General features: G+C 46.8%; 1 protein-coding gene across 3 annotated transcripts in view; it reads right to left on the bottom strand.

Annotated features, from left to right (window-relative positions):
- Positions 1–26,836, bottom strand: part of LOC146808495 (transient receptor potential cation channel subfamily M member 2-like) — a 1,799,999-nt gene that overhangs the window by 980,652 nt on the left and 792,511 nt on the right. For all 3 annotated transcript variants that reach the window (XM_085623580.1, XM_085623581.1, XM_085623582.1), the window contains one exon: positions 25,426–25,542. In XM_085623580.1, the coding sequence (XP_085479706.1) occupies positions 25,426–25,542 (117 nt within the window). The remainder of the gene's footprint in view (positions 1–25,425; positions 25,543–26,836) is intronic.

Raw genomic sequence — 26,836 nt, 5'->3', positions numbered from 1 at the left:
AATAGTAATTTTTACCCCTACGCCATCTGACGTTTTCCCTACTGTTGCACTCACTGGAGTGGGAATATTAAATTTTGCCCTGCCGCTATTCAACGCTTTCCCTACTGTTGCACTCTATGGAGTGGGAATAGTAATTTTTACCCCTACGCTATCCAACGCTTTCCCTACTGTTGCACTCACTGGAGTGGTAATAGCAAATATTACCCTCCCGCTATCCTGCGCTAAAATTTTTTATTCTTTTTTATTAATATTACGTTAATATATATATGTATTAAAAAATAAATATGTAAGTTTATTTTTATTAATTATTTATTATAATTAAGGTTATTATTTTTAAGTATGTTTTAGTTAATTATATTTATTATTTAATTATTTTTACATTACTTTTAAGACATTTAAAAAATTCGATATTTTGACTAACTATATTTTTTACAACAATATTTTTGATTCAATATTTTTGTACTTACCTGTTTGTAGATAGGAATTCGATATTTTTGCATTCTATATTTTGTCAACGATATTTTGGCAGGTCGATATAGTGGCATTCTATATTATGTCAGTGATCCGAATGGAATGAAAAAAAGCGACAAGCAGCAGAAACGATCAACTATGTAAATAGCCAGGTTTTTAACAGCTTACAAAAGGTAAGATGATTAAGTTCCTTCGGCATTTGGAGGGGGAGGGTATTCCAAAACTTAGGGGCATTATATGGGAACATACGACTCCCGCTTCTTGCTGCTTTCTGGATCCTAGGAATAACTGTAAGATGAAAGTCGCCTGATCGAAGGGGTCTGTTAGCATGGTAGGGCCAGACAATCTCTAATAGGTAGCCAGTGAAGCTGTTTCAGGGCGATTTTGCCGATTGGCATTTCGGGATATCCAGAAGTATTCTGGCTGCCCAGTTTTGTACTGTCTGGAGTTTTGCAGATGTGGTGCAAGGGGTCCCAAGATAAAGGGCATTCCCATAGTCCAGACATAATAGACTAGGTGCCTGAACCATGAGGTTCCTCACCTGAAAAGGAAGGAGAGGGAGGACCTTGCGAAGCATCTTTAAGATGCCATAGCATGAGGCTGCCACATTGCGTGCCTGGACTTTGAAAGACAGCTCATGATTCAGCCAGACACCCAGGCTGTTTATTTGGGTTGATGGGGCCGGGACAGGGCCCTGGTCGGCCGGCCACATTATGTTGGAGTCAAATAAAGATGGATTCCCCAAAATCATCATCTCCGTCTTTTCCCCATTCAGCTTCAAGAAGGGAACGCTCATCCATTCAGCCACCTCTGTCAAGCAGAGGGAAAGACTGGGGTAGGAGTTACCTCCTTGGTTGAGTCCTACTACCAGTTTTGCATCATCAGCGTAGGTTACTATGTGGACCCCGAAAGGCAGGACGATCTTAGCTAGGGGGGCTCAGATAAATATTACACAGGATGGGACTCAGGGATGAACCCTGAGGCACCCCACAGCAGAGAGGCAGCTGTTTTGAAGACACTTCAGCATTGAGAACCTGGAAGAATCTTTCCTCCAAGAAGGACAGCAGCTAGGTTAACGCGGCTCCAGTCACCCCCAAACTTATTAATCTATGTGCCAAGATTTGATGGTTGACCATATCGAAGGCGGCACTAAGGACTAAGAGGATAATGACGGTAGGGCCTCCTGCGTCTAAAATTCTCTTTGTCTCTTAAACAACAGATAGAAGAGCCATTTCTGTTCCTTGGAGAGGGCGAAAGCTGGTCTGTGCCAGGTGAAGAAGGTTGTGGGATTCTAGATAAGTCGACAGCACCGAGTTGATGTATTTTTCCGCTATTTTACTGATCCCTGGGAGGAGTGAAATAGGACGATAATTGCCCAGAGAGTTCACAGCCGCTTTCTTCCAGGATGGGGGAACAACTCCCGTGCAAAGAGAGGCATTGATCAGGCCCAGTATAGTAGGGGAGACAGTGATGGCAACTTGTTTCAGGATATGAAACGGTGCTGGGTCACTAGGTGAGCCACTCTTTACCTTCGAAAAGAAGCTTTCGAACGCCTCAGAATCGATCGGACAAATTACCCCAAAATAATAGTCTGGGCTGAGAGGACTAAGATCCCCTGATTGGATGTCTCTAAACGCAAAAGACGTGTAGATGTCTTGTATTTTTTTAGAGAAAAAAACTGCTAATTTATTGCAATGGGAACCTGAGATGTCCAGGGCCGCCGGGGGTAGGGGGACTCTAAGGAGGGCCTTTGCAATGCAGAAAGTCTTGCGTGCAGAGTTGCCAGCCAAGGCTATTTTCTCTTCATATTATGCTATTTGAGCAGCTTTTATTTATGACTTGTATAATTTAATAGCATCTCTATATTCTAGTTTCTTACTAAGTGAGAAATCCTTTCTCCAGGTTCTCTCTAGTTTCTTGCAGGTTTGCTTCAGTGCCCGGAGTTTCGGGGAGTACCATGGCCTTCTATTAATTCCCGATTTTGTCTGGATAGATTTTCTAGGGAGAACTTGGTCTAAGGAGCTTTCTATCCATGTGTTAAAATTTTCACTTGCAATTATTACATCTGGGTCAGGAACTGGCTTAGATTTTTCTAATTCTGCGATCCATTGGGCTATTGGAAGTTTGGACCGAGGATGAGCCTTTTTGATGGTCGACTTGATGGCGGGCGTGGCGGCGTTAGAAGACCAAGTAAATGGGATGAGAAGATGGTCAGACCAAGGAACTGGAATGGGAATTCTTCCTACTAAATCCTCCAAATTGGAAAAAATAGGGTCTAGTAGGTGTCCCTTTATGTGGGTAGGGTGGGTAACTTTTTGAAGAAGCTGGTAGCCTTCCAGATCCTTTATTATCTCTGCTACAGAAAGCTGGGAGGATTTGTCAAAATGGAGATTAAAATCACCCAGCAGGGTAAAATTAGTAGAGGTACTGGCTAAACTAGCTGTTATATCAGTTACAGCTTTACAAAATTGGCTCATAGGCCCAGGTGGACGGTACATTAAGATACCCGACAAGGTAAGCGTAGGTGAGAAGCTAATAAGCCAGATTTTCACAGTCTCGTAAGGGTCTTCCGGTAGTGCGACATGTAAGATGCTTTTTAAATATAATAGCGATCCCGGCACCCTTGCTAGAAGTCCGGTCTAACCTCTGGATGCTATAGCCCGGGGGAAGAGCTCGCATAAGGTCGAGATCTGAGTCTAAGGTGAGCCAAGTTTCTGTTAAAAACACCACCTCTGGCCATTCCTCTTCCAGAAGTATAGAAATTTCTGCTGCATGTTTAGGTAACGACCTGCAATTCAGGGAAAACAACTTATAAGATGTAGGGGAAGTGGCAGTGGCAAATGGAACTGATGATGCTTTAAAAGAACAGTGGAGGCACTGAATAGGGATCTTATTCAGGTCAATAGAATGAAGACAATTATCCCCAATAGTTCCCTATACTTGGAGCAGTTCTTCCACTTTATAGACACGCTGTGTTAGAGGGACAGGCACAGGGGATCTAGCCCCTGGCCCCACCAAAACACGGATGGGCACAGACAGGCGCAGATGGGCTTGCCTTTGGTGCGCCTTAGCGGCACGCCCGCATCGTGCGTTCAGGACAACATGCCTCTAAATACAATTCAGCCTCCGGAAATGATGCGGCTAAAAGGGAGGAGCCACGTCCCTCCGCAACAATCAGCCGGAAGGCCTTGGCAGCCCAGGTACTGGCAGAGAAAAGTGCAAAAGTAAAAATGTTTAAGATAAAATCTAGTTTTTAAACGTAATAGCTTTTTGTTTAAAAAGGAATATCCTAACGGTTCGGGTGCAAGTTAAAAATAGAAACAGTCAGTTAATAGTGCAAAAACGATTCCCAGCAACATACAACAATTTCTTTTTAAAAGGATTTCCTACTGCTTAACGCATTTTACCCCTTCTTACTTGTTTGCCATGTCACTACTGAAGTTCACTACTCATTCAGGTTACCATTTCATCAGTATTGCTAAAGTGTAATTGAACTGACTACAAGAAGCATGAGGCCTTGTCAATGCAACTATAACTAAGATGCTACACTCCTTTTTCCCCTTGTCACGTGTTTGCCATGTCACCACTGATCTACACTAGTCATGCAGCTTACATTTACTCACGTGTTGCTAAAGTGAGATTGAACTTACTACAAATACCACAAGGCCTTGTGATTGGAACTCTGACCAAGATACTATAGTGAATGTGACACACGTACATTGCACACATCCCAATTCCTTTTGTGTGGTAAAGTAAAATCAGAATAGTTCTGACCTTAAAGTGAAACACACCTTCTCTGCATCAATAATGCAGTGGACTACCACACATCACCCACATAAAAAGGCAATATCAGCTAATTAGAGTACTGCAAGGAGAGTACCTGGGTGTATTTATAAGTGTTTGGGTTTTGGCGCAGTGAATGGATTAGTACATGGTGCTGAATGGGTCACTAGAGGAGTGCAAGAGAAGTGACAAGGTGTTTGCTGGAAGTGTATGGATGCTGACTGGGGAATTGAAGGTGTGAAAGACAAGTGTGTAGGTGGTTAGAGGACTGCATGCATAGTGGATAGGCGTTTGAAGCAGTCCATCTGCTAAGCCCTGACTCACTGCATGAGTACTGGGTACTGACTGAATGATTAGAGTACTGCAAGGAGAGTGCCTGGGTGAATTTATAAGTGGTTGGGTTTTGGTGCAGTGAATGGATTAGTACATGGTACTGAATGGGTCACTAGAGGAGTGCAAGGAGAGTGACAGGATGTTTGCTGGAGTGTATGGATACTGACCAGGGAATTGAAGGTGTGAAATAAAAGTGTGTAGGTGGTTAGAGGACTGCATGCATAGTGGATAGGGGTTTGAAGCAGTCCATGTGCTAAGGCCTGGCTCCCTGCATGAGTACTTGGATACTGACTGAATGATTAGAGTACTGCAAGGAGAGTGCCTGGGTGAATGTATAAGTGTTTGGGTTTTGGCAGAGTAAATGGATTAGTACATGGTGCTGAATGGGTCACTAGAGGAGTGACAAGGTTTTTGCTGGAAGTGTATGGATGCTGACTGGGGAATTGAAGGTGTGAAAGACAAGAGTGTAGGTGGTTAGAGGACTGCATCGATAGTGAATAGGCGTTTGAAGGAGTCCATCTGCTAAGGATTGGCTCACTGCAAAAGTACCTGGGTGCTGTCTGAATGATTAGAGTACTGCAAGGAGAGTGCCTGGGTGAATTTATAAGTCTTTGGGTTTTGGCGCAGAGAATGGATTAGTACATGGTGCTGAATGGGTCACTAGAGGAGTGCAAGGGGAGTGACAGGGTGTTTGCTGGAGTGTATGTATACTGACTAGGGTATTGAAGGTGTGAAAGACAAGTGTATAGGTGGGTAGAGGACTGCAAGCACAGTGGATAGGGGTTTGAAGCAGTCCATGTGTTAAGGTCTGGCTCGCTGCATGAGTACTTTGATACTGACTGAATGATTAGAGTACTGTAAGGAGAGGGCCTGGGCGAATTTATAAGTGTATGGGTTTTGGTGCAGTGAACGGATTAGTACATGGTACTGAATGGGTCACTAGACGTGAGTGACATCTTGTTTGCTGGAGTGTATGGATGCTGACTCGGGAATTGAAGGTGTGAAAGACAAGTGTGTAGGTGGTTAGAGGACTGCATGCATAGTGGATAGGCGTTTGAAGCAGTCCATCTGCTAAGCCCTGACTCACTGCATGAGTACTGGGTACTGACTAAATGATTAGAGTGCTGCAAGGAGAGTGCATTGGTGAATTTATAAGTGGTTGGGTTTTGGTGCAGTGAATGGATCAGTACATGGTACTGAATGGGTCACTAGAGGAGTGCAAGGAGAGTGACAGGGTGTTTCCTGGAGTGTATGGATGGATACTGACTGGGGAGTTGAAGGTGTGAAAAACAATTGTGTAGGTGGTTAAAGGGCTGCATGCATAGTGGATAGGGCTTTAAAGCAGTCCATGTGCTAAGGCCTGGCTCGCTGCATGAGTACTTGGATACTGACTGAATGATTAGAGTACTGCAAGGAGAGTGCCTGGGTGAATTTATAAGTGTTTGGGTTTTGGCACAGTGAATGGATTAGTACATGGTGCTGAATGAGTCACTAGAGGAGTGCAAGAGGAGTGACAGGGAGAAGTGGAGAAGTGCATAAGTACTTGTGTACTGACTGAATGATTAGAGTACTGCAAGGAGAGTGCCTGGGTGAATGTATAAGTGCTTGGGTTTTGGCGCAGTGAATGGATTAGTACATGGTGCTGATTGGGTCACTGGAGGAGTGCAAGGGGAGTGAAAGGGTGTTTGCTGGAGTGTATGGATACTGACTGGGGAATTGAAGGTGTGAAAGACAAGTGTGTAGGTGGTTAGAGGACAGCATGCATAGTAGATAGGGGTTTGAAGCAGTCCATGTGCTAAGGCCTGGCTCGCTGCATAAGTACTTGGGTACTGACTGAATGATTTGAGTACTGCAAGGAGAATGCCTGGGTGAATTTATAAGTGTTTGGGTTTAGGCGCAGTGAACGGTTTAGTACATGGTGCTGAATGGGTCACTGGAGGAGTGCAAGGGGAGTGACAGGGTATTTGCTTGAGTGTATGGATACTGACTAGGGAATTGAAGATGTGAAAGACAAGTGTGTAGGTGGTTAGAGGACTGCATGTATAGTGGATAGGCGTTTGAAGCAGTCCATGTGCTAAGGCGTGGCTCAGTGCATGAGTACTTGGGTACTGACTGAATGATTAGAGTACTGCAAGGAGAGTGCCTGGGTAAATTTATAAGTGTTTGGGTTTTGGCGCATTTTATGGATTAGTACATGGTACTGAATGGGTCACTAGAGGAGTGCAAGGGGAGTGACAGGGTGTTTGCTGGAGTGTATGGATACTGACTAGGGAATTGAAGGTATGAAAGACAAGTATATAGATGGTTGCAGAACTACATGCATAGTGGATAGGGGTTAGAAGCAGTCCATGTGCTAAGGCCCGGCATGCGTCATGAGTACTTGGATACTGACTGAATGATTACAGTACTGCAAGGCGAGTACCTGGGTGAATTTATAAGTGTTTGGGTTTTGGCGCAGTGAATGGATTAGTACATGGTGTTGAATGGGTCACCGGAGGAGTGCAAGGGGAGTGACAGGGTGTTTGCTGGAGTGTATGGTTACTGACTGGGGAATTGAAGGTGTAAAAGACAAGTGTGTAGGTGGTTAGAGGACTACATGCAAAGTGGATAGGCGTTGGAAGCAGTCCATATGCTATGGCCTGCCTCACTGCATGAGTACTTGGGTACTGACTGAATGATTAGAGTACTGCAAGGAGAGTGCCTTGGTGAATTTATAAGTGGTTGAGTTTTGGCGCAGTGAATGTATTAGTACATGGTACTGAATGGCTCACTACAGGAGTGCAAGGGGAGTGACAGGGTGTTTGCTGGAGTGTGGATACTGACTAGGGAATTGAAGGTGTGAAAGACAAGTGTGTAGGTGGTTAGAGGACTGCATGCATAGTGGATAGGCGTTTGAAGCACTCCATGTGCTAAGGCCTGGCTCACTGCATAAGTACTTGGGAACTGACTGAATGATTAAAGTACTGCAAGGAGAGTGCCTGGGTGAATTTATAAGTGGTTGGATTTTGGCGCAGTGAATGGATTAGTACATGTGCTAAATGGGTCACTGGAGGAGTGCAAGGGGAGTGACAGGGTGTTTGCTGGAGTGTGTGTATACTAACTGGGGAATTGAAGGTTGTGAAAGACAAGTGTGTAGGTGGTTAGAGGACTGCATGCATAGTGGATAGGCGTCTGAAGCAGTCCATGTGCTAAGGCCTGGCTCAATGCATGAGTACTTGGGTACTGACTGAATGATTAGAGTACTGCAAGGAGAGTGCCTGGGTGAATTTATAAGTGTTTTGGTTTTGGCACAGTGAATGGATTAGTACATGGTGCTGAATGGGTCGCAGGAGAAGTGCAAGGGGAGTGACAGGGTGTTTGCTGCAGTGTATGTATACTGAGTGGGGAATTGAAGGTGTGAAAGGCAAGTGTGTAGGTGGTTAGAGGACTGCATGCATTGTGGATAGGCATTTGAAGCACTCCATGTGCTAAGGCCTGGCTCACTGCATAAGTACTTGGGTACTGACTGAATGATTATAGTACTGCAAGGAGAGAGCCTGGGTAAATTGATAAGTGTTTGAGTTTTGGCGCATATTATGGATTAGTACATGGTACTGAATGGGTCCCTAGAGGAGTGCAAGGGGAGTGACAGGGTGTTTGCTGGAGTGTATCAAAAGTTGGCCGCACTCTGCTCGTCACACCAGCAAGTTGCCCTAAGGAACTGTGGTCAATGTAGTGGCGACGGCGAGTACGCCTATGCCACGGTGTATGTAAAAAAGTATGTGTCGCATTGGCCATCCCTGGACACGTGTTTCGAGGTAGTTGCCTCTCGTCAGCAGGGAGCAGGTCAGTGTAAAGGGGTGCCGCGTGGACTGCCAAAATGTAATTAAAACAGGTAGAGTACCTTTCATGGCGCGCAGGTGCAGGTCCAAGGCTCGTCAGCCCGTTTGCTCAAGGGAGCCGTAATAAATGAATCAAAAGTTGGTCGCACTCTGCTCGTCACACCAGCAAGTTACCCCAAGGAACTGTGGTCAATGTAGAGGCGACGGCGAGTACGCCTATGCCACGGTGTATGTAAAAAAGTATGTGTCGCATTAGCCATCCCTGGACACGTGTTTCGAGGTAGTTGCCTCTCGTCAGCAGGGAGCAGGTCAGTGTAAAGGGGTGCCGCGTGGACTGCCAAAATGTAATTAAAACAGGTAGAGTACCTCTCATGGCGCGCAGGTGCAGGTCCAAGGCTCGTCAGCCCGTTGGCTCAAGGGAGCCGTAATAAATGAATCAAAAGTTGGTCGCACTCTGCTCGTCACACCAGCAAGTTGCCCCAAGGAACTGTGGTCAATGTAGTGGCGACGGCGAGTACGCCTATGCCACGGTGTATGTAAAAAGGTATGTGTCGCATTAGCCATCCCTGGACACGTGTTTCGAGGTAGTTGCCTCTCGTCAGCAGGGAGCAGGTCAGTGTAAAGGGGTGCCGCGTGGACTGCCAAAATGTAATTAAAACAGGTAGAGTACCTCTCATGGCGCACAGGTGCAGGTCCAAGGCTCGTCAGCCCGTTGGCTCAAGGGAGCCGTAATAAATGAATAAAAAGTTGGTCGCACTCTGCTCGTCACTCCAGCAAGATGCCCCAAGGAACTGTGGTCAATGTAGTGGCGACGGCGAGTACGCCTATGCCACGGTGTATGTAAAAAAGTATGTGTCGCATTAGCCATCCCTGGACACGTGTTTCGAGGTAGTTGCCTCTCGTCAGCAGGGAGCAGGTCAGTGTAAAGGGGTGCCGCGTGGACTGCCAAAATGTAATTAAAACAGGTAGAGTACCTCTCATGGCGCGCAGGTGCAGGTCCAAGGCTCGTCAGCCCGTTGGCTCAAGGGAGCCGTAATAAATGAATCAAAAGTTGGTCGCACTCTGCTCGTCACACCAGCAAGTTGCCCCAAGGAACTGTGGTCAATGTAGTGGCGACGGCGAGTACGCCTATGCCACGGTGTATGTAAAAAATATGTGTCGCATTAGCCATCCCTGGACACGTGTTTCGAGGTAGTTGCCTCTCGTCAGCAGGGAGCAGGTCAGTGTAAAGGGGTGCCGCGTGGACTGCCAAAATGTAATTAAAACAGGTTCTTATTCATTTATTACGGCTCCCTTGAGCCAACGGGCTGACCAGCCTTGGACCTGCACCTGCGCGCCATGAGAGGTACTCTACCTGTTTTAATTACATTTTGGCAGTCCACGCGGCACCCCTTTACACTGACCTGCTCCCTGCTGACGAGAGGCAACTACCTCGAAACACGTGTCCAGGGATGGCTAATGCGACACATACTTTTCTACATACACCGTGGCATAGGCGTACTCGCCGTCGCCACTACATTGACCACAGTTCCTTGGGGCAACTTGCTGGTGTGACGAGCAGAGTGCGACCAACTTCTTATTCATTTATTACGGCTCCCTTGAGCCAACGGGCTGACGAGCCTTGGACCTGCACCTGCGCGCCATGAGAGGTACTCTACCTGTTTTAATTACATTTTGGCAGTCCACGCGGCACCCCTTTACACTGACCTGCTCCCTGCTGACGAGAGGCAACTACCTCGAAACACGTGTCCAGGGATGGCTAATGCGTCACATACTTTTCTACATACACCGTGGCATAGGCGTACTCGCCATCGCCACTACATTGACCACAGTTCCTTGGGGCAACTTGCTGGTGTGACGAGCAGAGTGCGACCAACTTCTTATTCATTTATTACGGCTCCCTTGAGCCAACGGGCTGACGAGCCTTGGACCTGCACCTGCGCGCCATGAGAGGTACTCTACCTGTTTTAATTACATTTTGGCAGTCCACGCGGCACCCCTATACACTGACCTGCTCCCTGCTGACGAGAGGCAACTACCTCGAAATACGTGTCCAGGGATGGCTAATGCGACACATACTTTTCTACATACACCGTGGCATAGGCGTACTCGCCATCGCCAATACATTGACCACAGTTCCTTGGGGCAACTTGCTGGTGTGACGAGCAGAGTGCGACCAACTTCTTATTAATTTATTATGGCTCCCTTGAGCCAACGGGCTGACGAGCCTTGGACCTGCACCTGCGCGCCATGAGAGGTACTCTACCTGTTTTAATTACATTTTGGCAGTCCACGCGGCACCCATTTACACTGACCTGCTCCCTGCTGACGAGAGGCAACTACCTCGAAACACGTGTCCAGGGATGGCTAATGCAACACATACTTTTCTACATACACCGTGGCATAGGCGTACTCGCCGTCGCCACTACATTGACCACAGTTCCTTGGGGCAACTTGCTGGTGTGACGAGCAGAGTGCGACCAACTTCTTATTCATTTATTACAGCTCCCTTGAGCCAACGGGCTGACGAGCCTTGGACCTGCACCTGCGCGCCATGAGAGGTACTCTACCTGTTTTAATTACATTTTGGCAGTCCACGCGGCACCCCTATACACTGACCTGCTCCCTGCTGACGAGAGGCAACTACCTCGAAATACGTGTCCAGGGATGGCTAATGCGACACATACTTTTCTACATACACCGTGGCATAGGCGTACTCGCCGTCGCCACTACATTGACCACAGTTCCTTGGGGCAACTTGCTGGTGTGACGAGCAGAGTGCGACCAACTTCTTATTCATTTATTACGGCTCCCTTGAGCCAACGGGCTGACGAGCCTTGGACCTGCACCTGCGCGCCATGAGAGGTACTCTACCTGTTTTAATTACATTTTGGCAGTCCACGCGGCACCCCTTTACACTGACCAGCTCCCTGCTGACGAGAGGCAACTACCTCGAAACACGTGTCCAGGGATGGCTAATGCAACACATACTTTTCTACATACACCGTGGCATAGGCGTACTCGCCGTCGCCACTACATTGACCACAGTTCCTTGGGGCAACTTGCTGGTGTGATGAGCAGAGTGCGACCAACTTCTTATTCATTCATTACGGCTCCCTTGAGCCAACGGGCTGACGAGCCTTGGACCTGCACCTGCGCGCCATGAGAGGTACTCTACCTGTTTTAATTACATTTTGGCAGTCCACGCGGCACCCCTTTACACTGACCTGCTCCCTGCTGACGAGAGGCAACTACCTCGAAACACGTGTCCAGGGATGACTAATGCGACACATACTTTTCTACATACACCGTGGCATAGGCGTACTCGCCGTCGCCACTACATTGACCACAGTTCCTTGGGGCAACTTGCTGGTGTGACGAGCAGAGTGCGACCAACTTCTTATTCATTTATTACGGCTCCCTTGAGCCAACGGGCTGACGAGCCTTGGACCTGCGCGCCATGAGAGGTACTCTACCTGTTTTAATTACATTTTGGCAGTCCACGCGGCACCCCTTTACACTGACCTGCTCCCTCCTGACGAGAGGCAACTACCTTGAAACACGTGTCCAGGGATGGCTAATGCAACACATACTTTTCTACATACACCGTGGCATAGGCGTACTCGCCGTCGCCACTACATTGACCACAGTTCCTTGGGGCAACTTGCTGGTGTGACGAGCAGAGTGCGACCAACTTCTTATTCATTTATTACGGCTCCCTTGAGCCAACGGGCTGACGAGCCTTGGACCTGCACCTGCGCGCCATGAGAGGTACTCTACCTGTTTTAATTACATTTTGGCAGTCCACGCAGCACCCCTTTACACTGACCTGCTCCCTGCTGACGAGAGGCAACTACCTCGATACACGTGTCCAGGGATGGATAATGCGACACATACTTTTCTACATACACCGTGGCATAGGCGTACTCGCCGTCGCCACTACATTGACCACAGTTCCTTGGGGCAACTTGCTGGTGTGACGAGCAGAGTGCGACCAACTTCTTATTCATTTATTACGGCTCCCTTGAGCCAACGGGCTGACGAGCCTTGGACCTGCACCTGCGCGCCATGAGAGGTACTCTACCTGTTTTAATTACATTTTGGCAGTCCACGCGGCACCCCTTTACACTGACCTGCTCCCTGCTGACGAGAGGCAACTACCTCGAAACACGTGTCCAGGGATGGCTAATGCGACACATACTTTTCTACATACACCGTGGCATAGGCGTACTCGCCGTCGCCACTACATTGACCACAGTTCCTAGGGGCAACTTGCTGGTGTGACGAGCAGAGTGCGACCAACTTCTTATTTGTTTGCTGGAGTGTATGGATACTGACTAGAGAATTGAAGGTGTAAAAGACAAGTATATAGATGGTTGCAGAACTGCATGCATAGTGGATAGGGGTTTGAAGCAGTCCATGTGCTAAGACCTGGTTCGCTGCATGAGTACTTGGATACTGACTGAATGATTAGAGTACTGCAAGGAGAGTGCCTGGGTGAATTTATAAGTGGTTGGGTTATGGCACATTGAATGGATTAGTACATGGTACTGAACTGGTCACTGGAGGAGTGCAAGGGGAGTGACAGGGTGTTTGCAGGAGTGTATGGATGCTGATTAGGGAATTGAAGGTGTGAAAGGCAACTGTGTAGTTGGTTAGAGGACTGCGTGCATAGTGGATAGAGGGTTGAAGTAGTCCATGTGTTAAGGCCTGGCTCGCTGCATGAGTACTTGAATACTCATGGAATGATTAGAGTACTGCAAGGAAAGTGCCTGGGTGAATTTATAAGTGGTTGGGTTTTGGAGCAGTGAATGGATAAGTACATGGTGCTGAATGGGTCACTGGAGGAGTGCAAGGGGAGTGACAGGGTGTTTGATGGAGTTTATGTATTCTGACTGGGTAATTGAAGGTGTGAAAGACAAGTGTGTATGTGGTTAGAGGACTGCATGCATAGTGGAGAGGCATTTGAAGCAGTCCATGTGCTAAGGTCTGGCTCACTGCATGAGTACTTGTGTACTGACTAAATGATTAGAGTAATGCTAGGAGAGTGCCTGGGTGAATTTATAAGTGGTTGGGTTTTGGCGCAGTGAATGGATTAGTTCATGGTACTGAATGGGTCACTAGAAGAGTGCAAGGGGAGTGACAGGGTGTTTTGCTGGAGGGTATGGATACTGACTAGGGAATTGAAGGTGTGAAAGAAAAGTGTGTAGGTGGTTAGAGGGATAGATGCATAGTGGATAGAGGTTTGAAGCAGTCGATGTGCTAAGGCCCGGCATGCGTCATGAGTACTTGGATACTGACTGAATGATTAGAGTACTGCAAGGAGAGTACCTGGGTGTATTTATAAGTGTTTGGGTTTAGGCGCAGTGAATGGATTAGTACATGGTGCTGAATGGGTCACTAGAGGAGTGCAAGGAGAGTGACAGGATGTTTGCTGGAGTGTAAGGATACTGACCAGGGAATTGAAGGTGTGAAATACAAGTGTGTAGGTGGTTAGAGGACTGCAAGCACAGTGGATAGGGGGTTGAAGCAGTCCATGTGCTAAGGCCTGGCTGGCTGCATGAGTACTTGGATACTGACTGAATGATTAGCGTATTGCAAGGAGAGTGCCTGGGTGAATTTATAAGTGTTTGGGTTTTGGCTCAGTGAATTAATTAGTACATGGTGCTGAATGGGTCACTGGAGGAGTGCAGGGGGAGTGACAGGGTGTTTGCTGGAGTGTATGGATACTGACTAGGGATTTGAAGGTGAAAAAGACAAGTGTGTAGGTGGTTGCAGAACTGCATGCATAGTGGATAGGGGTTTGAAGCAGTCCTTGTGCTAAGGCCTGCCTCACTGCATGAGTACTTGGGTACTGACTGAATGATTAGAGTACTGCAAGGAGAGTGCCTTGGTGAATTTATAACGGGTTGGGTTTTGGCGCAGTGAATGGATTTGTACATGGTGCTGAATGGGTCGCTGGAGGAGTGCAAGGGGAGTGACAGGATGTTTGCTGGAGTGTATGTATACTGAGTGGGGAATTGAAGGTGTGAAAGGCAAGTGTGTAGGTGGTTAGAGGATTGCATGCATGGTGGATAGGCGTTTGAAGCACTCCATGTGCTAAGGCCTGGCTCACTGCATAAGTACTTGGGTACTGACTGAATGATTAAAGTACTGCAAGGAGAGTGCCTGGGTAGATTTATAAGTGTTTGGGTTTTGGCGCATTTTATGGATTAGTACATGGTACTGAATGGGTCACTAGAGGAGTGCAAGGGGAGTGACAGGGTGTTTGCTGGAGTGTATGAATACTGAATAGGGAATTGAAGGTGTGAAAGACAAGTATATAGATGGTTGCAGAACTGCATGCATAGTGGATAGGGGTTAGAAGCAGTCCATGTGCTAAGGCCCGGCATGCGTCATGAGTACTTGGATACTGACTGAATGATTACAGTACTGCAAGGCGAGTACCTGGGTGAATTTATAAGTGTTTGGGTTTTGGCGCAGTGAATGGATTAGTACATGGTGCTGAATGGGTCACTGGAGGAGTGCAAGGGGAGTGACAGGGTGTTTGCTGGAGTGTATGGTTACTGACTGGGGAATTGAAGGTGTAAAAGACAAGTGTGTAGGTGTTTAGAGGACTGCATGCATAGTGGATAGGCGTCTGAAGCAGTCCATATGCTATGGCCTGCCTCACTGCATGAGTACTTGGGTACTGACTGAATGATTAGAGTACTGCAAGGAGAGTGCCTTGGTGAATTTATAAGTTGTTGAGTTTTGGCGCAGTGAATGGATTAGTACATGGTGCTGAATGGGTCGCTGGAGAAGTGCAAGGGGAGTGACAGGGTGTTTGCTGCAGTGTATGTATACTGAGTGGGGAATTGACGGTGGGAAAGTCAAGTGTGTAGGTGGTTAGAGGACTGCAAGCATTGTGGATAGGCGTTTGAAGCACTCCATGTGCTAAGGCCTGGCTCACTGCATACGTACTTGGGTACTGACTGAATGATTAGAGTACTGCAAGGAGAGAGCCTGGGTAAATTGATAAGTGTTTGGGTTTTGGCGCATTTTATGGATTAGTACATGGTGCAGAATGGGTCCCTAGAGGAGTGCAAGGGGAGTTACAGGGTGTTTGCTGGAGTGTATGGATACTGACTAGAGAATTGAAGGTGTGAAAGACAAGTATATAGATGGTTGCAGAACTGCATGCATAGTGGATAGGGGGTTGAAGCAGTCCATGTGCTAAGACCTGGTTCGCTGCACGAGTACTTGGATACTGACTGAATGATTAGAGTACTGCAAGGAGAGTGCCTGGGTGAATTTATAAGTGGTTGGGTTATGGCACATTGAATGGATTAGTACATGGTACTGAACTGGTCACTGGAGGAGTGCAAGGGGAGTGACAGGGTATTTGCAGGAGTGTATGGATACTGATTAGGGAATTGAAGGTGTGAAAGACAACTGTGTAGGTGATTAGAGGTTTGAAGTAGTCCATGTGCTAAGACCTGGTTCGCTGCATGAGTACTTGGATACTGACTGAATGATTAGAGTACTGCAAGGAGAGTGTGTGGGTGAATTTATAAGTGGTTGTGTTTTGGTGCAGTGAATGGATTAGTACATGGTACTCAATGGGTCACTAGAGGAGTGCAAGGGGAGTGACAGGGTGTTTGCAGGAGTGTATGGATGCTGATTAGGGAATTGAAGGTGTGAAAGGCAACTGTGTAGGTGGTTAGAGGTTTGAAGTAGTCCATGTGTTAAGGCCTGGCTCGGTGCATGAGTACTTGAATACTCACGGAATGATTAGAGTACTGCAAGGAAAGTGCCTGGGTGAATGTATAAGTGGTTGGGTTTTGGAGCAGTGAATGGATAAGTACATGGTGCTGAATGGGTCACTGGAGGAGTGCAAGGGGAGTGACAGGGTGTTTGATGGAGTGTATGTATTCTGACTGGGTAATTGAAGGTGTGAAAGACAAGTGTGTATGTGGTTAGAGGACTGCATGCATAGTGGAGAGGCATTTGAAGCAGCCCATGTGCTAAGGTCTGGCTCACTGCATGAGTACTTGCGTACTGACTAAATGATTAGAGTAATGCTAGGAGAGTGCCTGGGTGAATTTATAAGTGGTTGGGTTTTGGCGCAGTGAATGGACTAGTTCATGGTACTGAATGGGTCACTAGAAGAGTGCAAGGGGAGTGACAGGGTGTTTTACTGGAGGGTATGGATACTGACTAGGAAATTGAAGGTGTGAAAGAAAAGTGTGTAGGTGGTTAGAGGGATGGATGCATAGTGGATAGAGGTTTGAAGCAGTCCATGTGCTAAGGCCCGGCATGCGTCATGAGTACTTGGATACTGACTGAATGATTAGAGTACTGCAAGGAGAGTACCTGGGTGTATTTATAAGTGTTTGGGTTTTGGCGCAGTGAATGGATTAGTACATGGTGCTGAATGGGTCACTAGAGGAGTGCAAGGAGAGTGACAGGATGTTTGCTGGAGTGTATGGATACTGACCAGGGAATTGAAGGTGTGAAATACAACTGTGTAGGTATTTGGAGGACTGCATGCATAGTGGATAGGGGTTTGAAGCAGTCCATGTGCTAAGGCCTGGCTCCCTGCATGAGTACATGGATACTGACTGAATGATTAGAGTACTGCAAGGAGAGTGCCTGGGTGAATTTATAAGTGGTTGGGTTGTGGCACATTGAATGGATTAGTACATGGTACTGAACTGGTCACTGGAGGAGTGCAAGGGGAGTGACAGGGTGTTTGCAGGAGTGTATGGATACTGATTAGGGAATTGAAGGTGTGAAATACAACTGTGTAGGTATTTGGAGGACTGCATGCATAGTGGATAGGGGTTTGAAGCAGTCCCTGTGTTAATACTTCAATACAATACTTCACCAAGCTCGACCTCCGAGGAGCATATCACCTCGTGCGAGTCCGTAAAGGCGACGAGTGGAAGACCGCTTTCAGAACTAAGTTCGGTCTGTTCGAATATCGTGTGATGCCTTTCGGACTCTGCAACGCCCCGGCGGCCTTCCAATTCTTCATGAATGAGGTGTTGCGTGGATATCTGGATGTCTTCTGCGTGGTATACATTGATGATATTTTAATCTATTCCGCTACGCTACAAGAACACATCACCCACGTACAAGCCATCTTAGAGCGACATCCTTTAAACGGACAGCTCCACTCTGTCGCGTTTTATTCCAAGAAACTTACACCCAGTGAGATCAATTACACCATTTCTGACAAGGAATTACTGGCCATCAAGAGGGCATGCGAAGAATGGCGACACTACCTTTTAGGAGCCTTGCACACAGTGGAGATCTACACAGACCACAGAAACCTACTGTTTTTGAAAACCGCAAAGGCGTTGACACCCCGTCAGTTGCGGTGGACGTTATTCTTTTTGGATTATGATTTTGTCATCAAATACCGACCAGGACCTCAAAACGGGAAGGCGGATGCCCTTTCTCGTATAGGGGAATGGGAGACCGATACCTCCATAACCCCGCGGAATCCACCGCTCATACTCACAGAAACCACGTCACCCAGAGACACCATCGCTCTAATTACCTCCCAAGACTTTCTAGAAGATGTGAGAGTAACCGTAGCGGACCTAGACGTACAGGCCTGGATCAAAGAAGAACCAGAGCACCGATCAGAAGTGGACGGGTTAGCCTATCACTATCATGCACTGTATATACCACACACAACCCAGCAACGACAAGTCTTGACATGGAGCCATGATTCGGTTTTAGGAGGACACCTAGGGATCCATAAGACCATTGCCTGTGTGGAGCGCTCCTTTTGGTGGCCCGGACTGCGGAAAGACGTTAAGGACTACATCCAGGACTGTGCAATCTGTATGCAGGGAAAAACCATCATACAAAACCAGTGGGCCTCCTACAAACTTTACCCACTCCCCCAAGGCCCTGGCATACCATATCCATGGACTTTATAGTGGAAATGCCCCCCTGTGAAGATAAAACAGTAATATTAGTGTTGGTGGATCATTTACCGAAAATGGGCCATTTCATATCTCTAAGAAGGTTACTCACATCCTCAGAGCTCGCTGTTGTTTTCCTCCAACATGTGGTCCGTGCTCATGGAATCCCAAACGTCTTGATTACAGATAGGGGTACGCAGTTCACGTCACGCTTCTGGAAATCCCTATGCAAAACTCTTCACATCGAAGCACGACTCTCCTCCAGCTACCACCCACAAACAGATGGAAAGACTTGAACAATACCTACGCTGCTTCACTCTACAAAACCCCATACACTGGCCCACCTTGTTATGGTTAGCAGAATTTGCCTATAATAATGCTAAACATGCCACATTAGGCTGCTCTCCGTTTTATTGCACTTATGGGTATCACCCCAACATGCTCCCGTTTGAATGGCCGGCTCACTCCCCCATACCCAGCATCCACGAGCACCACGCACACCTCAGGGCTGTCTTACTAGAAGTCAAACAGAATCTAGCAGTGGCACAAGCTATGCAAAAGACCTATGCAGACAGAAAAAGAACCACAGAACCAGAGTATCAAGTGGGGGACAAAGTATGGCTCTCTACGAAAACCTGCATTTAAAGGGGGTTGATAAATTAAAACCACGATACGTAGGTCCCTATAGTATAGAGGAGATTATCAATCCAGTGGCTACGCGACTATCGTTACCTAGTTCCTGGAGAATCCACCCTGTCTTCCATGTGTCCCTACTCCAGCCATGTCCCATCAGTACCCGTTTACCAACAAAACCGCAACCTCTAGTCATAGACGGGCAAGAAGAGAATGAGGTAGAAATGATTCTCGATTCCCAGCTGATACGGGGAAGGGTTCAATATCTGGTTGACTGGAAAGGGTTCGGGGTGGAAGATAGGACATGGGAACCTGAGGAAAATCGTTGGAACAGTATCATGAGGGGCATCCAGGCAAACCGGGACGACCGCCGAGTCGTCGGTCCTTGAGAAGGGGTACTGTAGCAATCACCCGTGCGATAGCGCAACCTGTGGCCCAACAGCGGAGAGCGCGAGAGTCCCGTTCCAAAATTCACCCGCATCAACATAGAAAAAAATACAAATCCCTGCATGCACTGGGGCGCAAACCCCGGAAGATACTACTTAACCACTTCCGCTGGAAACGGAAAGTGCTTGTCAATTGTATTCATTCGGAGACAAGTGGCGGAAGGTGTTCCCCGCCGGAATTCAGCCTGAAGCATTTTCTGCGTTCGCCCCGAGGAGAGACGCGCCTTCTTCCGAAGACCGCGACGAGTGGAGAGACGAGCTGAAAAGAAGAAGAAACCCGCGGAACAGACCAAGTAACCCGGGAGAGACGCCCGGGAGTTAATCTCCTACATCCGCTTCCAGCTTTAATGCGAGGCACTCAGAGACAGGCACAGGCGTGCTTATTTCGTGCCGTTGGTTTTGCTCGTGCTAGTGTACCATAGAGGCGCTCAGTCCAAGTAAGCGTCTCTCAGGGCACCCTTTGATGATAGCGTGACCGGGGTCAAGAACTCTTCCCCGTTCGCGTTAACTAACGCAATTGAGTGTGAAGTAACACTCCACCTGATAGTACTAACGAGACATTGCGAACAGTACTAGACAACCTTTTATTTTATTCACTGAGGAGAAAGCATTCAGATAATCCTATTTGAGACACTACCCAGTACTGGTAAATTCTCCTTTGATTACTCAGTAAACAAACACCGTGACCACACCAGAGGGTTTATTCCAGGATTATACGGGAGAGCAGTACGAAGGGACTTCCTTCTCTCGTTGTATAGCCACACCTCCTGTGTCTTAACAGGTGGGTATATCACCAGAGAACGTGAAGCGTAATACTTAGTGTCAAGCTTATCATTGCATCCTTGACTTTCGCCTTCTCGTCCCTGCAGGTTGCAAGCCTCTCTGGAACTCCCTGCCATCCCGCCTCTGTTCCGAAGGGATTCTCCTCCTCCCAGTCCAGTGTGTTCTTTTTGTTCTCCCTTTCCCCTGGGGTCCAGTCTCCGGTAGTTGAGGGTCCATTCTCCTGCCGGGGTTGTACTCTGGGGGAATTGGGGATATTCTCTGCAATCATCGTCTCCGCTGAGATCAAGACAACAGGTCAGTGGTGCGCGAAGTGAGTGCGACTGACAGTCTGACAAACCTGACAGTGCAAGGGAAGTGACAGGGTATTTGATGGAGTGTATGGATCAAGACTAGGGAATTGAAGGTGTGAAAGATAAGTGTGTAGGTGGTTTGAGTACTGCATGCATAGTGGATAGGGGTTTGAAGCAGTCCATATGCTAAGGCCTGGCACACTGCATGAGTACTTGGATACTGACTGAATGATTAGAGTACTGCAAGGAGAGTGCCTGGGTAAATTTATAAGTGGTAGGGTTTTGGCACAGTAAATGGATTAGTACATGGTGCTGAATAGGTCACTAGAGGAGTGCAAGAGGAGTGACAAGGTGTTTGCTGGAAGTGTATGGATGCTGACTGGGGAATTGAAGGTGTGAAAGACAAGTGTGTAGGTGGTTAGAGGACTGCATGCATAGTGGATAGGCGTTTGAGGCAGTCCAAGTGCTAAGGCCTGGCTCACTGCATAAGTACTTGGGTACTGACTGAATGATTAGAGTATTGCAAAGAGAGTCCCTGGGTGAATTTATAAGTGGTAGGGTTTTGTTGCAGAGAATGGATTAGTTCATGGTACTGAATGGGTCACGAGAGGAGTGCAAGGGGAGTGACAGGGTTTTTTACTGGAGTGTATGGATACTGACTAGGGAATTGAAGGTGTTAAAGACAAGTGTGTAGGTGGTTAGAGGACTGCATGCATAGTGGATAGGGGATTGATGCTGTCCATGTGCTAAGGCCTGGCTCGCTGCATGAGTACTTGGATACTGACTGAATGATTAGAGTACTGCAAGGAGAGTGCCTGGGTGAATTTAAAAGTGTTTGGGTTTTGGCACAGTGAATGGATTAGTACATGGTGCTGAATGGATCACTGGAGGAGTGCAAGGGAAGTGACAGGGTATTTGATGGAGTGTATGGATCAAGACTAGGGAATTGAAGGTGTGAAAGATAAGTGGGTAGGTGGTTTGAGGACTGCATGCATAGTGGATAGGGGTTTGAAGCAGTTCATATGCTAAGGCCTGGCACACTGCATGAGTACTTGGATACTGACTGAATGATTAGAATACTGCAAGGAGAGTTCCTGGGTAAATTTATAAGTGGTAGGGTTTTGGCACAGTAAATGGATTAGTATATGGTGCTAAATGGGTCACTAGAGGAGTGCAAGAGGAGTGACAAGGTGTTTGCTGGAAGTGTATGGATGCTGACTGGGGAATTGAAGGTGTGAAAGACAAGTGTGAAGGTGGTTAGAGTACTGCATGCACAGTGGATAAGCGTTTGAGGCAGTCCAAGTGCTAAGGCCTGGCTCACTGCATAAGTACTTGGGTATTGACTGAATGATTAGAGTATTGCAAGGAGAGTGCCTAGGTGAATTTATAAGTGGTAGGGTTTTGTTGCAGAGAATGGATTAGTTCATGGTACTGAATGGGTCACGAGAGGAGTGCAAGGGGAGTGACAGGGTTTTTTACTGGAGTGTATGGATACTGACTAGGGAATTGAAGGTGTTAAAGACAAGTGTGTAGGTGGTTAGAGGACTGCATGCATAGTGGATAGGGGATTGATGCAGTCCATGTGCTAAGGCCTGGCTCGCTGCATGAGTACTTGGATACTGTCTGAATGATTAGAGTACTGCAAGGAGAGTGCCTGGGTGAATTTAAAAGTGTTTGGGTTTTGGCACAGTGAATGGATTAGTACATGGTGCTGAATGGATCACTGGAGGAGTGCAAGGGGAGTGACAGTGTGTTTGCTGGAGTGTATGGTTACTGACTGGGGAATTGAAGGTGTGAAAGACAAGTGTGTAGATGGTTAGAGGACTGAATGCATAGTGGATAGGCGTTTGAAGCAGTCCATGTGCTAAGGCCTGCCTCACTGCATGAGTACTTGGGTACTGACTGAATGATTAGAGTACTGCAAGGCGAGTGCCTTGGTGAATTTATAGGTGTTTGGGTTTTGGCGCAGTGAATGGATTAGTACATGGTGCTGAATGGGTCAATAGAGGAGTGCAAGAGGAGTGACAGGGTGTTTGCTGGAAGTGTATGGATAATGACTAGGGAATTGAAGGTGTGATAGACAAGTGTGTGGGTTGTTAGAGGACTTCATGCATAGTGGATAGGCGTTTGAAGCAGTCCATGGGCTAAGGCCTGGCTCACTTCATGAGCACTTGGGTACTGACTGAATGATTAGAGTACTGCAAGGAGAGTGCCTGGGTGAATTTATAAGTGGATGGGTTTTGGCACAGTGAATGAATTAGTACATGGTACTGAATGGGTCACTAGAGGAGAGCAAGGTGAGTGACAGGTTGTTTGCTTGAGTGTATGGATACTGACTAGAGAAATGATGAAGGTGTGAAAAACAAGTGTGTAGGTGGTTAGAGGACTGCATGCATAGTGGATAGGCGTTTGAAGCAGTCCATGTGCTAAGGCCTGGCTCACTGCATAAGTACTTGGGTACTGACTGAATGATTAGAGTACTGCAAGGAGAGTGCCTGGGTGAATTTATAAGTGGTTGGGTTTTGGCACAGTGAATGGATTAGTACATGGTGCTGAATGGGTCACTGGAGGAGTGCAAGGGGAGTGACAGGGTGTTTGCTGGAGTGTATGTATTCTGACTGGGGAATTGAAGGTGTCAAAGACAAGTGTGTATGTGGTTAGACGACTGCATGCATAGTGGATAGGCGTTTGAAGCAGTTCATCTGCTAAGGCCTGGCTCACTGCATGAGTACTTGGGTACTGACTAAATGATTAGAGTACTGCAAGGAGAGTGCATGGGTCAATTTGTAAGTGGATGGGTTTTGGAGCAGTGAATGGATTAGTATATGGTGCTGAATGGGTCACTGGAGGAGTGCAAAGGGAGTGACAGGGTATTTGCTGGAGTGTATGGATCAAGACTAGGGAATTAAAGGTGTGAAAGATAAGTGTGTAGGTGGTTTGAGGACTGCATGCATAGTGGATAGGGGTTTGAAGCAGTCCATGTGCTAAGGCCTGGCGCAGTGCATGAGTACTTGGATACGGACTGAATGATTAGAGTACTGCAAGGAGAGTGCCTGGGTAAATTTATAAGTGTTTGGGTTTTGGCACAGTAAATGGATTAGTACATGGTGCTGAATGGGTCACTAGAGGAGTGCAAGAGGAGTGACAAGGTGTTTGCCGGAAGTGCATGGATGCTGACTGGGGAATTGAAGGTGTGAAAGACAAGTATGTAGGTGGTTAGAGGACTGCATGCATAGTGGATAGGCGTTCGAGGCAGTCAATGTGCTAAGGCCTGGCTCACTGCATAAGTACTTGGGTACTGACTGAATGATTAGAGTACTGCAAGGAGAGTGTGTGGGTGAATTTATAAGTGTTTGGGTTTTGGCGCAGTCAATTAATTAGTACATGGTGCTGAATGGGTCACTGGAGGAGTGCAAGGGGAGTGACAGGGTGTTTGCTGGAAGTGTATTGATACTGACTAGGGAATTGAAGGTGTGAAAGACAAGTGTGTAGGTGGTTACAGAACTGCATGCATAGTGGATAGGCGTTTGAAGCATTCCATGGGCTAAGGCCTGGCTCACTGCATGAGTACTTGGGTACTGACTGAATGATTAGAGTACTGCAAGGAGAATGCCTGGGTGAATTTATAAGTGTTTGGGTTTTGGCGCAGTGAATGGATTAGTACATAGTACCGAATGGGTCACTAGAGGAGAGCAAGGTGAGTGACAGGTTGTTTGCTGGAGTGTATGGATACTGACCAGGGAATTGAAGGTGTGAAAGACAAGTGTGTAGGTGGGTGCAGGACTGCATGCATAGTGGATAGGTGTGTCAAGCAGTCCATATGCTATGGCCTGGCTTGCTGCATGAGTACTTGGATACTGACTGAATGGTTAGAGTACTGTAAGGAGAGTGCCGTGGTGAATTTATAAGTGGTTGGGTTTTGGCGCAGTGAATGGATTAGTACATGGTGCCGCATTTGTCACTGGAGGAGTGCAAGGGGAGTGACAGGGTGTTTACTGCCAACATTGGTGTAGCTCAATTCATCCGTTTTGGCAGTAGCTGTGCCTAATTTTCCTATGGCTGACTGCATGAGGAAACACATTTTGAGAGCCCTCCTTTTTTACAGCCCCTGCTTGACAAATCACCCCAAAACATTCCAGAAAGAAGCAGAGGTGGATGAGCCTTTGAGTTGAGAGGTTTTATGAAGGTTCATTAAATGGTGCCAAAGTTATTAGCAAACAAAGAAGTCAATTTTGTATGGAAATGTGGTCCTAAATATAACTACCCAGTGTGGACTGTAAAAACCTAATTCTGCATAAATTTCTTGGTTTCCCCAAATTGTTATAAGCAATTGTGTCAGCAATGCCTTGAAAGGATATCATGGAACACTAGAATACCCAGTGATTCAAAATGGCTCCTCCCATCTCCAAACAACCAGAGAGCGTAAGGATTTAAGGGCAATGTAGATTTGCTGTCATGTCCCATCATGTTGTTCATTTTCAAGAGATGCAAAGTGACGCTGACATTCTGTGACCACCTGGAACTTTTTCTTGCTCAAAATGTGTTCAGCGAAAGCAGGTTTGGAGTACTGCATCCACACGCCCCAAGCTACGAAAGGTGAATCACGAATCATGATGCCTGTAAAAAGATCGACTTCAGAATATCGACTACTATTATAGTGTCAGTATAAGTACATAAGGGTGAGTATATATTTATCATTTTTAAACTTACATGCATGTAACTTGTTGAAATATATATTGTCAAGTAAATTAGTTAGAAATTGTAAATCTATACCTACCTACATATACACACCTTGATAAAATATTTGTGGTTAATGTTCTCTATTTTTAAAGACATACCATGATGAAATGTTTGTGGCTGATGTTCTGCAGTCTCTATTGTTGTAAGTCAAATTTGGTGATGCCCATATTCAAAGCTATTCCCTTAAAGGTGAAGTGTTCCTTACCTTTGCCCATAGTATTTCTGCCAACTCCCCTCGGTTCTGCACGACGGCCCAGATAAGAAGGACTTGGATTGGATATTTAATTTTTTGTGATTGCTGGCGCTTAGTATCATTGGTATCCTATTTCAGAAGAAAAAAGCATCAAAGGTTGAGGTTAAACCAAAGGGTTGTGTGTTGGAATTTGCAGATTATTACTTTTACTTCTCTATTTAGTGTGCCTAGTTCATAAAAATGATGAATCAATATGGAATGCAAAGAAAGTCTGAGAGGGTCAAATTCAGTAGAGTGGGACCTCCACCATAAACTAGTGCAGTGTCTGCAGTCCTAATGAAGGTAGCAAGGTAGAGCATGTTTACCAAAAGGAGTCCATTTTCTTACTTTCTTTTTCCAGAGTGACAGAAGAAGTTGAACCCAAGGAGCTCTAACACTTTCTAGCTGCAGAGGCAACTAAAGATTTTGAGGAAGAAGTTTTTGGGTGAAGAGTTAAAATCTGGAGGCATATATTTATTTTCCATACATTACTAGTGTAACAGATAAGGGTGTCATGAAGGCTTTTGTCATGCTTTCCATTAAAGCCACGAACATCATTATAAATTCAGAGTCTTAGTGGCATATACACAAGGAACTATCGCCGAGTCAGAGGCACTTTATTGCAGTCAAAGTTGCGATAAATCTATAGCCCCATTCACAAGCTGGTGTTAACAGCCCACAGCACCAGTTTACCCGCAATAGCAGCCACAAAAAACATCGCCACAGAGGCCCCCCGCAATTATCGCTAATGAGATGCAGAGTGGGCGTTCCTGTGCCAAAAGCCATGACAACAGCACACCTCAACATTCACAACTAGGGGTGGGAGGAATTTGCGAAATTCACTTTCCCAAACTATCGCGAAAATGTAAAAAATCTGCGCAAACACACAGAAATATCGCGAAGCCGCGGACATTTTTTTCCCGCCCGTTCGCGGTATTTTCTGCTTGATTGCAGCTCGCCAACTTACTTGTTGGATAAGACGTGTTCGGGGTCTCTTGCTCCTTTTCGCATTCGATATGACGTGCCTGCGTCCTCACGCTCTCGCTCGCAGTGGAGAATGATGTGTTCGAGATCTCAATCATCCCATACTCGCGTTGCATGATCGCAAGAAGAAAGACGTGCTCGCGCGACGAATGACGTGATCGCGCTATGAATGACGTTAATGCGGGCGCAAACTTTTGCGAGACTGCGCAAATGGCTACCAACAATCCAACATCTCATAGAGAACGCGACCGGATCAGGAAAACTTGTCGGTGAACGCGGGGATTCAGGTAAGGCGATCGCGTGCACGCGAGAATATATTTTTTACAGCGTGAGCAATAAAAAATTCCGGTAAGATGCGGAATGCGGAAATTTTGACATTTTCGCGTTCTCCGCGGAACGC

This window comes from Triturus cristatus, chromosome 8 (assembly GCF_964204655.1).
Source record: "Triturus cristatus chromosome 8, aTriCri1.1, whole genome shotgun sequence".
NCBI classification, from domain to species: domain Eukaryota; kingdom Metazoa; phylum Chordata; class Amphibia; order Caudata; family Salamandridae; genus Triturus; species Triturus cristatus.
The sequence above is the reverse complement of the archived record's forward strand: the minus strand, read 5'-3'. Positions and strand labels throughout refer to the sequence as shown.